At 37.2% G+C, this 15231-nt stretch overlaps 1 protein-coding gene across 2 annotated transcripts in view; it reads left to right on the forward strand.

Annotated features, from left to right (window-relative positions):
- Window positions 1–15231, forward strand: part of LOC128821384 (nipped-B-like protein) — a 160607-nt gene that overhangs the window by 111774 nt on the left and 33602 nt on the right. For both annotated transcript variants that reach the window (XM_054002369.1, XM_054002370.1), the window contains exons 11-20: window positions 1841–2023; window positions 4355–4552; window positions 4700–4771; window positions 4856–4945; window positions 6917–7020; window positions 8526–8612; window positions 10764–10995; window positions 11283–11434; window positions 11792–11872; window positions 12937–13037. In XM_054002369.1, the coding sequence (XP_053858344.1) occupies window positions 1841–2023; window positions 4355–4552; window positions 4700–4771; window positions 4856–4945; window positions 6917–7020; window positions 8526–8612; window positions 10764–10995; window positions 11283–11434; window positions 11792–11872; window positions 12937–13037 (1300 nt within the window). The remainder of the gene's footprint in view (window positions 1–1840; window positions 2024–4354; window positions 4553–4699; window positions 4772–4855; window positions 4946–6916; window positions 7021–8525; window positions 8613–10763; window positions 10996–11282; window positions 11435–11791; window positions 11873–12936; window positions 13038–15231) is intronic.

Genomic DNA, 15231 nt, shown 5'->3' on the forward strand with positions numbered 1-15231 from the left:
AATCTGAGACCCTCTAGCAATTTCACCTGTAGAAATTGTCTTGAACATGTATGTGCAAATTTTTCTCTAGTCTGAGGCTGAATGTATGCTAACTCTCTTCAGACATTGCATAGGCATGCAAAGAGTATTAATGTAGGGATACCACTGCTCAGACATGGCTACGCAGCATCCAGATTAGACCTGGCTGGCATCCAGTCAGCTGCTGATGTGCACAGAGGAACTGATCTGTCAATGCTGTCTTATTTCTGCCGACCTTCAATCTAGTGTTCAGTCCACAAAGACTAATCATTTCAAAGCACCATGGTAAACCACACTTTGAAATGTTTTCTAGCATTTTTAAAAGCAATATTATGAATTTTAGAACTTTGTCAGGTGGTGACTATCAAAGGATGGAAATTTAAAGCAAATAAACGAGTGACTACAGCATGGGGGAAGCAGGAACAACTTTTGCTATCCTCAAATAACTTTTCCTACCTCAGTTTGAAAACCCCAATATTTTAAGTTAAATCCTTTTTTAAATGCACTTAAATTGGATGACTTGATGAATATACCTGAGAATTGTAGAAAAATAATGTTCTGATCATTAGTTTCATTGTAGAGATATGTGAAACCAGTAATATATGAGACTTTAAAAACATTTTATTGCTGGAAACTATTTTCTCTTATCCAGGCTCTTCTAATTCCAGTTTAAGTTGTTTAAAGTGGGGGAGAAACTAAACTTGGATTAGAAGATGGAATATTTGTCTAAAAATTTAAGTAAATTTTAGAAAGTTATGTTAGTGATATAGTTAATGTAATTTAAAAAGTGAATTATCATCCAGAAGATGATTTCTTGGAGAATTTGTGTGTGAGTATAGCAATTGGCAGGTGATTTTCTCTCTATTTCTTGGGAAGGAGAGAGAGGCACTTATGACAAAGACATTTGTTCTGTTGTTGGAAAAAGGTTAACAGTTTAGTCCAATAATCTTGAAATCTGTGCAATAGGTTCTTTGATAAATAAAGACATCAAACAAACCCCCAATAAATACTTCTGAATTAATTTGGTTTCCTTGTGTCACTTGTAAAATATTTTGACTGCAAATTCCTTTTTAGTGACCAAATGGGCCTAATCATAGTTTCAAAATGTGCTGAGAATCATGTGATGATATCTAAATATTTACCTCTGTGGAAAAGAAACCCAATGTGTTTCAGCTTGCTGTTTTTCTATATTAAATGAAAATATTTCAATTATGCTTTGTAACAAAATCAAGCAAAAATTTGGGTTGCATTATAAAACTACTAGTAAGAGGTAAGAAAAAAAATCTGAAGCAGAGATTGAAATGTCAATGATTTTGTCTGTATTTAGGTATAAGACCCCACGGATTCTGCCATAGATTGTCTCTGACTGCTGGAACTAGGAAGATTACTGTCTTGTGTGCACTAAACAATTTGAATGAGAATAAACAGAACTGTTAATTAGGCATAATGAATCCTTAAATTACATACACTGTTAGAAAACCTGCTGAATTCAGAGAATGAACCAAAATAAGACTAAATTTTGTGGAAATAGAGCAAGAATGTCTTTTTACAAAGGAAATTCACCAATTAGAATTTGTTTATATGCCTAACAAAATATTTTATTGAAGGAGATGTGTATGCAATGTATTGTGTTAATTTCTAGTTGCAATGTGAACAATAAATGTAACTTTAGAAAGGGCTGTCAAATACATACAAGTATATCTCATTGTACTATTATTTATTAGTGGATATACTTTAAGCAGCTCCTGAGAAAGGACTGTAGTGTTGAGCCTTTATTATTATCTTCAGGTTCACATTTGTTCTTCTTACTCTTCACTAATAGGTAGCATAGATGAGTCAGTGTTAAAGGAATTACCTCCTGATCTCCTGGCAGAAATTGAATCCACCATGCCACTTTGTGAACGTGTGAAAATGAACAAGCGCAAACGTAGCACGGTTAATGAGAAACCAAAATATGCTGAAATCAGTTCTGATGAAGACAATGACAGTGAAGAAGCTTTTGAATGTAAGTAATACATGTAAGCCCCAGTGGCTGTTGAAATTCTTATATGTGGAGTAAAGTAAATTACGGAAAACTTTCACAGTAATTATATGCTTTAAGGGATTCTAGGTTCATTGCAACCACTCAAGAGATCTGGTCAACTTTCTAAACAATTCATTGAGGACATCTGGGTTAAAAATAAATTATAATATTTCTCAAAGGATACTGTAAAACTGAATTCAGGTAAAACAAGACAAAATGATTAAGAGAATGAAAGATCTGTGACAAGTACACTGAATAGATTTGTAGTGTTACAAATATGTATTTCAGAATTCTTTTGGTTGTCCAAAACTGAACTTTAAAAATATGGAATAGTTATTGTTATAGCAGATAAATTTCTTTGAGTATCTCATGAAGAAAGGGCATTTCATTAAATTAAATTATGAGAATTAAAAATTGATTAAATCTCATTCAATGAGTGATAACTGCGTTATTGCATAAATGTTTGGCAAAGTTTAGAAGGAAATTGGATGTTTATATTCTGAGTAGTCTTTACATATAAAAATTAATGCTAACTATTTAATATTATTAGTACTTACATTTTAGTCATTTTTATCTGCTTCAAAATAAACTTTGTAGAGCAATAACTGATTGTGAATAGCTGTTCCCATGTTCATGGTATTTGCCTTGCAGAGCCAGCACAACTGTAACACGTTCTATTTTGTTGTGCAGCATTGATAAACTGATCAGTTTAACTTTCTGCTGGAAAGCAATATTGGAAGTTACTTTCCTCATGGAGATATAGCTGGGGTCAGAATTTGTCCTACAGAGCATAAATTGATACTGATGATTTGTAAACTCCGGAGACAGATTTAATCTACCTCCACAAAATACTGCCTCATGAGGGAAAAGAATCAGTTGAAATGTGTTAAGTCTTTTCCCATAAACCCCCTACTTTTCTTCTCCAATATGCTCACTTCAGTTATCCCAGACAGCTCTTTGTTTCTTCAGTTGCAGTTAACTCTCAAACATTTTAAAATTGAGTGTTAGTAGCTCAGGCCTTGTGTACATGACTATACTGTCTCCAGAAGCAAGTCTGATCCATAAGCAGAACACCTCAAAAACATGAACTAAGTTATTACCTTTAACACTTGAACCACCTCTGTGCAGTTTTCAAAAGTGGAAGCCCTCTAGGGTGCAGTGCAGAGCATTACTATCACCTCTTAATATTGGTTTCATTAGTTCTGAGCCTGGGCTGACTATTGACTATATCCTGGTATGTTTCCTATTCTTCTCAATAAACTGAGGTTGTGGAAAGGACTTGTCAATTCTGTTCCAGTTCTGTCTGAATGCTTGGAGCCATTTTACTCAGAAACAACCCACTGTACAGTCATACCTCTCTAAACTTCAGGAGGCTTTGGTAGAGACACAGAGATGTCAGGGCTGTTATATGCAAGTTCACATGAATAATAAACTCTTCTAGTGTAGAATGTAATGTTTTGGAGCCATTTTGATCTTCATAGCAAAGTCTGCATTAGACATCTCTTTGCTTTCCTGTTACCTTAAATAATGGAGAGTTGGCTGATTTCATGGATGAAATTACCTCCTTTCTCCATATCCTTTTTCTATTACATCTTAGCACTCTTTGCCCTTCAGGACTATATTTGAAAACAAAGAAATCTCCATTCTCCTCTACACACACACTTTATTTCCATCAAGTTTCTGGTTTTGTATAGAACATTTATCCCAGTCTTTCAACATTCAGTTGTGCAAGGCTTTTTGATCCTAACTAAAAACGGATTTTAATAACCTTCTGTGGTATATACTTGCTGCCTGGCCCAGGATTGTGACTCCATCTTTCTCCTTTACACTGAATCTCCTGCAATATATATCAAGACAAAATTTTAGTTGTCTTGGCAAAACAGAATATCTTTAAGTAACTAGGTTACCAAGTCTCATTGGACCTCACTGTGTTAGATGGGCAATCACTGAATTGGAACATGGACACGAGATAATAGAATTTAGACAACCTTAGTGTTCTCTTATGAAAGGATGCAACTTATTTTGATTTGTTCTACTTTCCTTTGTAAAAAAAAGACAATGCCCTATAAATTTTTATTTTTAAATGTTTGCTCATCTTTCCCAGTTTTAGGTACTTTTTTCATGTAATTCAAAATTGTTAGAATTGTAGAAATTGTTAGAATAATGCCATAACAGATTTTTATATGATAGTTTTAGAGTGTTTGCTTGTTTTACAGAACATCTATATGATAGTGTTTAACTTGCAAATGTATAAATTTTAGCTATTAAAAGTAGAATTTTTGTCCTTATAATGAAAATGCATTTTATTTCTAGCTTCTCGTAAAAGACATAAAAAGGATAGAGATGAAGCTTGGGAGTATGAAGAACATGATAGAAGAAGTTCTGGTGACCATAGGAGAAGTGGCTATTGTCATGAAGCAAGGAGGACTTCTGGTAGTGGCCGTTATCGTAATCGCAGTCCCAATGACTCTGAGATGGATGATTGTTCTCCTCTTCCTAGCCTCAGTGAGGGTAACTGATTGTTTAAAAAAAATAATTTCTTCCATAACACTAGTTAATTTTTAAAGGATATGTTAAACATTTCAAAATAAACATGTTTATATGCAGTATTGAATATAAGCATAAAAAGTGTAAACAATCCTTTATTCTCTTAATTAGTAGCTAGAAAAATGAAGAAAAAAGAAAAACAAAAGAAGAGGAAAGCTTATGAACCTAAACTAACACCTGAAGGTAATTCTAGAATATTTATTTTCTACAGTTTGTATTTTCTGGTTTGTATATAAAATAATTATATATACATTTCTTTTTCACCAGAAATGATGGATTCTTCTACTTTCAAAAGATTTGCTGCTTCAATAGAGAATATTTTGGAAAATTTAGAAGACATGGATTTTACAGCTTTTGGTAATATGGCAAAAATTTTCAAAATGCTTCCCCCAGTTAAAAACACAAGAAAGGAATTTGCATCTCCGTATTTTCAAACTTCCTTCTTTGTGATTTAATAGCCTGTGAAACACACTGCAGTATACCGCATTTATATGGCTTCTACCTTTAGTGGAGGCCTTTACCTTTCCAATTTCATTTGCTACTACAGGAAGAATATCCTCCTTCCTCCCTGCAGAATCCAAAAGGGACATAAATCACAATGAGACAAATAATAGTCCCTTGGAGTGGAAAGGATACCTCTTTGGGACATCATTAGGGTATCTTCTGTCAAACATATCTTTGTAAAGAATGCTAATGTAAGATGGCTGGATGCCAGGCACCCACCAAAGCATCTCTCTCACTCCCCTCCACAGCTGGACAGGGGAGAGAAAATTCAACAAAGGGTTCATGGGTTGAGATAAGGACCAAGAGAGATCCCTCATCAAATACCATCACAGGCAAAACAGGCTTGAATTAGAGGTATTAATTGAATTTGTTGCTGACAAAATCAGAGCAGAATAATGGGAAGTAAAATAAGACCTTAAAAACACCTTTCCCCCACTTTCTCAGATCTGCCTCCTCCCTCCCAGTGGCACAGGGAAACAGAAATGGGGTTTATGGTCAGTTCATTGTCCATTGTTCCTGCCACTTCTCAGGGAGAGGAGTTGGAGTCTTTCCCCTGCTCTAGCATGGGGTCCCTCCCATGGGAGACAGTTCTCCATGAACTTCTCCAACATGGGTCCTTCCCAAGGGCTACAGTTCTCCACAAACTGCTGCAACATGGATCACTCTTACATGGGGTTGGTTTCAGGCACAGCCTGCTTCAGTGTGGGTCCCTCACAGAGTCACAAGTCCTACCAGGAAACCTGCTCCAGTGTGGGCTCCTCTCCCCACATGTCTGCAGGTCCCTGCCAGGACCCTGCTCTAGCACAGACATCTCACAGGGTCACAGCCTCCTCTCAGGCATTCCCCTGCTCCAGCATGGGCTCCTACACAGGTTGCAGGTGGATCTCTGCATCCCTGTGGCCCTCCCTGGGCTGCAAGGGCACAGCTGCCTCACCATGGTCTTCTACCATGGGCTGCAGGGGAATCTCAGGTCTGGCACCTGGTGCACTTCCTGTCCCTACTTCTGCAGTGACCTTGGTGTCTGCAGAGTTGTTCCTCTCACATATTCTCACCCCACTCTCCTCTCGCCCCAATTACATCTGCGCAGTAACTTTTTTTTGTTCTTAACTACATTATCCCCGCGGCATCACTGCCATCTCTGACCCAGCCTTGGCCAGTGGCAAGTCCATCCTGGAGCCGGCTGGCATTGGCTCTGTTAGACATGGGGGAAGCTTCCAGCAGCTTCTCACAGAAGCCACCCCTGTAGTCCCCCCACTACCAAAACCTGGACATATACACCAAATACACTGGTAATTTCTGAGGCACATAAATTTGCATCTGTTGTGGCCTTTGGTCCGACAGAGATTGATTATTCAATTCAGCAGCAGAGTGCTTATTCTCTTAGGGATGGGGCACTGAATCACTATATGCTCCTTATCCATTTCAGTAGAAACTAAGCCAATTTAGCATAAGTGTCTGATGAAGTAATTCAGGTTGACCAACATGACTTTATTTTGAAATGGATAACAGATCATTTGTTAATTTTTTTAGAACTAGAACAAAGGGAGCAACTTAATAAGCAAATCACTACAGATATGGTGTCTACATCCTTGGATTAAAAATATTTTTAATCTATGACTTTCAGTCGTATTTAACAAGTAGTCATTTTAGCACCACCAAAAGTTGTCATCATCAGTCTTCATTAGATGGAACTACGATATGCTAGCTATTTGGAAAATGAGTTCTTTTTCTTCAGTTGGCTTTTTCATATTGACTGTAAAATACTGGTTTCCTTGAAGTCTTATTAGAAATGTGATTGATATTTTTTAATTAATTTCTTTTAAGGTGATGATGATGAGATTCCACAAGAACTGCTACTGGGAAAGCATCAGCTTAGTGAGTTGGGGAGTGAATCTGCAAAAATCAAGGCAATGGGAATTATGGACAAGGTACATCTTCATAGTATTTAACTCTTCTTGAATATTTAATTTTGTTAAACATACAAAAACTTGTACCCCCTCTAATATTCCATCCTCTTCAGGTGTATCTGTGACAAATACTGTGAACAGTTGTGCTTCTGCTGAAGTGCTTAAAAAGTTCCCACATCTTAACTGTTACTGTCTCTGAAGCCAAGACTTAAATGGTCTTCTGTGTTAGGGCTTACTCGGAGCACTATATGCCAATAGGTAACACATGCCTGAGCAGTAAAATCTAATAATTAATCTACTTTCACAGAAGCACATAATTTGCTCCTTACAGCTACTGTTGAGCAACCACAGTAAAGAACCTGCTGGCAAAGTCAAAAAGTCCACCCTTGCTGATATATGCCATTAGTGCAATGTAAATATATGATGTCCATCCAGCATCACACTGAGTTGCCCACTCCCTTCCTCTCTCCTAAGAGTCCTTTCAAACTTAAAAGATTTAATGCTTAAGCTGATAATAAGATTAATTTTTTGTAGACTGCATATTGTGATTTCTTTGCCATACTCTTTCCACCTTCTTTTCAAGGGAACTTTCTGTTGGCACAAACTGTTGGTATCACACCTTTAGAAACAGTATTCTTGCTTTCCTTATCTTCCTAGAACTATTGGCTTTGGGCAGTCTTGTATTAAATTCTTACTTTGCCTCCTCATGACCATTTATTATGTTTATGAAGTGTCTGTGAAGCCACTTATACAAGTCACACTGAAGGGTTTTCTTTAGTCTGAGATTTAGATGTTCTTCATGGCTCTTTCTTTGTTCTCTCTACCTTCCTTTGTAGCATGATATTAGCCTGAGTGTTTCTGTTTCCTGATAGTTCTCACCCTTAACCTCTGTTACCTGTTTTATTCACATACATACTTACATGTATGCATAAAAACAGAATTTTGTTGCTTCTAAAGGTGAGCACCAATAGTATCTGGATGAATTAAACTGATTCTCCTGGAGTTTAGCGTATTCTACAGATTATTGAATCGCAATTCTGTAGAACATCAGCAAGTAAATTTGAGCTACTTTTTTCAACATGCTAATTTTTAAAATTAACCGTTATTGAGAATATGTTTCCTTTTTATTAGAACTCAAGTATCAGGGAATTTTATTTCTGCTTGTCCATAGAACTTGGATTTTGTCTTAATAAAGATCTATATAGTCAGCTAGAATTTGGGATTGATACTCGGATTTGGTAAATTTCTGTTTCTAAAAGCAAATGCAAAAGCATATAACTATACAACATTAATTACAGTTATGCAATTTTAAATACATTTCTATGTATTTTTCTGGTTGAAAATGAAGTTTGATTGCAGTCTTAGAACATATTTTCACTAGTTTAATTCTATTATCAGCATTCTAAATCATGCTATGTCAGAAACCTGACAAATCATGATCCAATACTTAGATTGGACTTTTTTTCCGCTATTTGGAAGCCTTGATGTTCCTACAGTTGTTTGATGTGTTTTGTTTCTTGTTTTAGCTCTCAACAGATAAAACAGTAAAAGTCTTGAATATTTTGGAGAAGAATATTCAAGATGGATCAAAACTTTCCACATTATTTAACCATGTGAGTTTTCAAATTACATCGTTTCACACCATTGTGTAGAATAGGGTTTTCTTCACTTGAATCCCATATAGTGATAGTTTCAAATACTGCGTGTGTCTGAAAGGAATTCCTGATTTAATATGTATGTGCTTAAAAGATTGCCAAATTTTAAGATTTGAAGTAAAATTATATTGTTTATATTATTTCAGTATGTTTTACTATAGTAAACATGTATTCAGAGCAATTAGGTTATCTTTGGACCTAATTTTAAATATGATAGTTTCATCCTGAAATATTCATGGTAACTGCTGTAACTTGCACTATTGGGCATTTTTTTTTCTACGTGTCCATAAAACATTCCTTTCACAGTGGAAGAAATATAACAGCCTGTGTTTTTATACAGGCAAGAAAGATTATTTTTCTCTGTACCAGAGAAGTTATTAAAAAATTCACCTGGTTTTGCTATTAATAACATTATTACAATATTTCAGTAGTGCTGTGTGGTCATAATTAACCTTATGTATGTTTTATGACTTGTGCAAACACAGAAATACAGAGATTCCATACCCTGTGCTAAATCTAAATCACAGAATCTGCTGAGTTGGAAGAGACCCCCAAGGATCATGGAGTCCTTATATGGTCATATTTGATAAGACATGTTTTAAACCCATTGATATAGATGAGTTGGTCTCTGGAGAAAGTTGTATTCTCATGAGTTTTGTGTGACTTAACAGTCTTTTTGTGTAAGGATTCTCTCTAGTGGCAAAAATTAGACTGATCAAAGCAGCAACTGGTATGTATAGGCCACTGAAGAAAACACTAGATGAATGAGTTTAGATTTTGATTAAGGTACATCATTCTTAAGTAGAGAATGTGACAGTCTTCCTTCATAGTGCTTCTCAATGATACACAGAAAGGTTCTTTGTGATTTACCAGAAGAACACAGTGAGATATTGAAGACCTGTAACTTAGGGTTTGTCTTGGTTTGAAAGATAGGTGTCTGCTAAGGAAGGCAGGAGCCTCCCTTGGAATGGAACATGTAAACCCCCTCCCTCCGAATTAATTATAATTAAGGGGCTCTTAGGCAAAGATATGGGAATAGGAATAACAGTTCTTTACTAGTATGTATAATAAAGCAAACAAACAACAACAACTACGGCATTAACAACAAACAGAACCACAAACCCAGTAACAGCCTTCTCAGCCACAGGCACTTTCCCCTTTGGTGTAGTGATGGTCACAGCCGGCAGGGGCGCTGGTGGCTCCTGGTGGGCAGGGCAGGTGTGATGATCCCCATGCGGCTGCAGGGAGCACTGTGGCGCGAGCTCGGGGAGCACGCAGTAATGGCGGCTCGGCCGAGACAGGAAGGGATGGAAGAGAGGCTTCACTTCTCAAACTCCTGGGGCAGCCGATCCCAGTGCCCCAGCAGGACTCTTGGAAGCACCAAGCTGGGCCCGCAAGATGTCTCGGGAAGCAGGGGATGCAGTGCTACAGTGCAGCGAAAAGCTTGGAGTAGTGCCGAAGAAGCAGTGGGGGCGGGGAAGTGGCAGCCTGGCTCTCAGCAGGGCAGGGAGAGGCGAACTCAGGATCCCGGGCACCCGAGCAGACGGTGATAGGTCCCTCTTTTAGTGAGGTAGGTGTTAATATGGTTCCAGTTCAGTGGCTGCTCTCACAAGCAGAGGCTCCAGCAGCAGCAGCGAATTCCCTTCCCCAAGCAGCACCTCCAACCGTCCTCCTCCAAAGCCGAGAGAGAGAAAACGCTAGCAGCTGCCCCAGCCCCTTCTTTTACCTGCCCAATTCTCGCAGTATCTCTACCCCTCAGAGAGAAACTCCCAGATAAGAGAAGTGCAACCAGATGCTCTCCTCCCCTGAGCTTGATCACTTCTTTTGTTTTCTGAAGTACCCAGTTGTTAGTGTTTCCTAGCAACGGAAAAAAAATGCTATAAGTAAAAAGGAACAAAAGGAAAGAAACCTAACCCCCCGGAGGGTTACAAACCTTTTGCTAGTAAAACAAACATTTGTTGATTTCTAAACCAAACTATTTTTGTATCATAAAGGTAATACTGCATTTTGTATGTGTGTGTGTAAGTGTATTAAAATAATGTTATATTTTACTTGGTAAGGAAAAAAATTTAACTTGTTTACAGTCTTGTTTTCTATCACCTATTACAGAACAATGACACTGAAGATGAGGAGAGATTATGGAGAGATCTTATTATGGAGAGAGTGACAAAATCTGCTGATGCTTGTCTTACTGCTATCAATATTATGACATCACCAAATATGCCAAAAGCTGTATATATTGAAGATGTAATAGAAAGAGTTATTCAATACACAAAATTTCATTTGCAGAACACTCTCTATCCTCAGTATGATCCTGTTTATAGAGTGGATCCTCATGGTGGTTAGTATGCTAAATGTTTTGCATTTTGTTGTCATATGCATATCTTGAGGTGCAGGTATTCAAGAACGGTTTTAAGAATCTTGGATCCAGAATTCAAAGCAATTATGAAATTATGAAATTTTTGATTTCCAGCTGATTTTACTAAATAGTTTTTCTTTTGTAAAAAATTTCATTTACAAAGCTGTAGTAATGGACTTGTTTTGGAGACATTTTTTGAAGAAGATGATCATCTTTCTAATATCTGATGTGAAATACTGAAAAAATTAAAGATATATTTTATTTTCTAGGCGGTGTTTTAAGTTCAAAAGCAAAACGTGCCAAGTGTTCCACCCACAAGCAAAGAGTTATAGTGATGTTATATAACAAAGTTTGTGACATTGTCAGCAGTTTGTCAGAATTGCTAGAGATACAGCTTCTCACTGATACAACTATTCTTCAAGTAAGTTTTATCAGAAAAAATTTTGTCTGAGAATTTTTTATTTTTCCAGAGTGACTGTAAAGTGTAATTGTCTCAATGACATGAAATATGAAACCAGTACAAACTTTTGAATTATTAACAGCAGTGACTAGTTTGTTCTGTAGTAATGTTCACATCTTAAATAGCTTTTATTGTACACTTAAGAAAAGTTGAATCTGATCGTATTAAAATATCCTTTAATAATTTTATTTGTAAACCATATGATTGAATACATGTTGTTGAATACCTTACCTGATGAATGAATAATCTACTTGTGAAAATGCATAAATAACAGTTTAATAGTCAAATATACTTACAATAACTTGTTTCTGTTGATAGATATCATCTATGGGAATAACACCTTTCTTTGTAGAAAATGTCAGTGAACTACAGCTATGTGCCATCAAATTAGTGACTGCAGTAAGTAATTTTTAATTTGCAGTAGTTTCATGTTCTTCTGAGAGTTATTAGGGCATTTAAATAGGCTATATTTTTGTTGATAGAGAATTGGAGCTTAGAACTAATTTTATTCTTGCATGTTTTTACAGTTTGGTATCAAAATCTAGGAACAATATTAAAGCTACTTGAGCTTTTCCCATTTGCAGAGTACTCTATAGGAAGAAATAGCCTATATAAGCCAAGGAATTTACTTAATTTTGATTATGCCGTTTAAAGTGTAAACACAAACCCCTTCCTCTTACCTGTTCTTTCTTGTCTTAAGAAATCTTAACAGTGTGATTTTTCTTACCTCCTTTGTTAAGATTAGTTTATGTGATGGTATAAGCCATAGAACTAGTAGGATAGTTCTATAAAAAATATAATAGAACAAGTCCTTTTCCTCAGAAGAGGTGGCTATGTGAAAAATTCATGGGGCAAATAAAATATTTTTTCAGGAAAACTGCAGTGCAACACAGATGTGTTTGTTCAAGTGAAAGTTTTTCATCTTTGTAAGGATTATGTACTCCAGTATTTATAAAAGTAATTCTGCCTGAACAGAAGGAGAAGCAAACTCTACAATCTTGACCCCATAAAATGAATTAATATTTCATGTCAGGCAAACATCAAAGCTTAGTTTTCTCAAATGTGCTCTAAAACTATACATGTGTTCACATATAATGTATGTTACCACAGACTTTTGCTCTATACTGGAGTCTGATAGTGTAGCCTTACACTGTTTGACTTTCAGTGTATTGTACTATTGGCGGCAAAATTTAAAACACATTATATTTTTAAGAGCTATTACACATTTATGCTATTTGAAGATTAAAAAAGCTATATTTGAAAAGGGTTTTATGTATTTTATAAAGAAATGCTTGCTTTGAAAAAACAAAGCAATGCATTTAAAGCAACGTATGCATTAAATATAATTTATTTAAATGTCACGTAAACAGTATTTTTCTATATATAATTTTAAAATCTGTTTAACAAGTGATATTTTATGTAACAACAAATAGTTTTTTAACAATTCTGATACTGTTAAATAGGTGTTCTCCAGGTATGAAAAACATAGACAGCTAATACTAGAAGAAATTTTCACTTCCCTCGCAAGACTACCAACCAGCAAGAGGAGTTTGAGAAATTTCAGGTAAATTCTGACATAGATTAATAATTTGTAGACAGCAACATTTACAGTTTTTTAGATGTAGGATTTTAGGCTTCAGTATTAACTTGTTCTTTAAAAATCTGTGACTACATGAGCTATGTTTTGTTAGAGGTTGATATTTCAAAACCTCTACAGTGAGAGCAGAATTGTCTGACAAATGTATTTTGTAATAATCACTTTCTTATGCCATCATATTTATGCCTGCTTCCAAAATGTCTTGGTTTGAAAGACAGGTGTCTGCCATGGAGGGTGGGAACCTCCCTTGGAATGGAAAATATGACTCCCTTCTCTCCAAATTATTATAACTTTGAAATTAAGGGGCTTTTGGGCAAAGATATGGGAAAAGGAATATAACGGTTCTTTACTAATATGTATATGTATAACAAGGCAAACAAACAACAACAATGGTAACAACAACAAACAAGAACAGAAAACCCAATAAACTGTCTCTTCCCTGCTCTTTAAACAATTTCCCCTTTGGTGTAGTATTGGTCACAGCCGGCAGGGGCGCTGGTGGCTCCCGGTGGGCAGGGCAGATGTGATGATTTCCCCGCGGCTGCAGGGGGCGCTGTGATGCGAGCTTGGAGACCACACGAGTAATGGCGGCTTGACCGAGACGGGAAGGGATGGGAGAGGGGCTTGCTTTACAAACCCCCAGGAGCAGTCAATCCCGGTGCCCCAGCAGGACTCTCGGAAGTAGCAAGTTGACACGGCAGGAACAAGCAAAATCCCGGGGTGGTAGATGAGATGTATCAGAAACTCCGCAGCTGTAGCTGGGACGTCTTGGCAGGCAGGGGATGCGGGGGCTACAGTGTAGCAAAAACCTGAAGCAGTGGCAAAGATACGGCAGGGGGCTGGGCAGCAACAGCCCCGCTCCTGAGCACAGCAGGCTCCCTTGGGGGGGAAGGGGCTCGGGGATCCCAGGTTTTCCCCTGAGGCACCTGAGCAGATAGTGAGGGGTCCTTTGTTTGGTGAAGTAGAGTGTTAATGAGGTCCCAGTGCAAGGGGCCACTCTTACAAGCAGAGCTCCACTCACAGTAGAAGAAAGGCAGCAGGAGACGGAACCCCGCAGTGGTGACGAATTCTCCCACAGCAACAGCAGCCTCTCTCCCCCCCGAATGCCGAGAGCACAAGAGAGCTAGGGGCTGCACCCAACCCCTTTTCCCCACCCCGATTCTCGCGGTATCTCTTACCCTTTTCAGAGAAACCCCCAGGTAAAAAGAGAGAGTAGCCAGCTCCACCCCTACCCTGATCTGTGGCCACTTCTTTTGTCTCTCTTAAGTACACGGTCGTTATTGTCTCCTAGCAACACATATGGGGAAAAGTTCTCGAGAAAGAAACAGAAGAATCCTAAACCCCAAGACAAACTAATTGCAATATCTTATCTAAGTATGTAAATGACTGTAATGTTATTATGAATTCAAACGTTTTTTATTGGAAAATTCTTTGGTTCTGTTTATATAGATTTTAAACAATGTCATTGCTAAAGCTTAATAGGAAAATTCTGGCTGAATTTCTTTGAGGACATGCTCAGAGCACTCTTTCCATGAAATCAATCTAATACTCTTTTGAATGAGTCTCATTTAGAAACTACTCAGTTCGCTTTAACTGTCTTTTAAGTGCTTCAGCTGGACTTCAGTTCATCTTCTGAATAATAGTGTAGATTGAGGTTAAATTAGAGAAAGAACCTGACCTGGGATGGATTTTAGTTAAAATTGAGGTTGGACACTGCAAATTATTCTAAAACATTTGGTTTTACTATTGATTTTTTTCCTTGCTTCCATACGTCTTTTCCCTGGAGACAGACAAGTTGTCAATGAAATAGGTTGTCTGACCCAGGGTGGATGAACAGGAAATATCCAGGAAAATAAATTCATGGAAACTTTGAAGTTGAATTCAGCAATTCTAATGTTAACATGAGTGCTTATTCCTAGTATTTCCTATTGTTTTGTTTATAGACATCAGATAGACCTAGTAAATAGGAAGGTGTTAGGCATAGGAGCATAAATGGTAGATACCCTCTTTGAATTGAGACCCTTACTATAAGGAAGTTACTGTCTCAAGGCCGTGACTGCACTGCTTATCTCTAGAGTCCTAGCTCTAACTTGTTGAAGGACATTCCCTGTCTGTGGCTATAGTCATGAAGGGTGCAGCTTACCTAAAATTTTATAGGAAA

This window comes from Vidua macroura, chromosome W (assembly GCF_024509145.1).
Source record: "Vidua macroura isolate BioBank_ID:100142 chromosome W, ASM2450914v1, whole genome shotgun sequence".
In the NCBI taxonomy this organism is placed as follows: domain Eukaryota; kingdom Metazoa; phylum Chordata; class Aves; order Passeriformes; family Viduidae; genus Vidua; species Vidua macroura.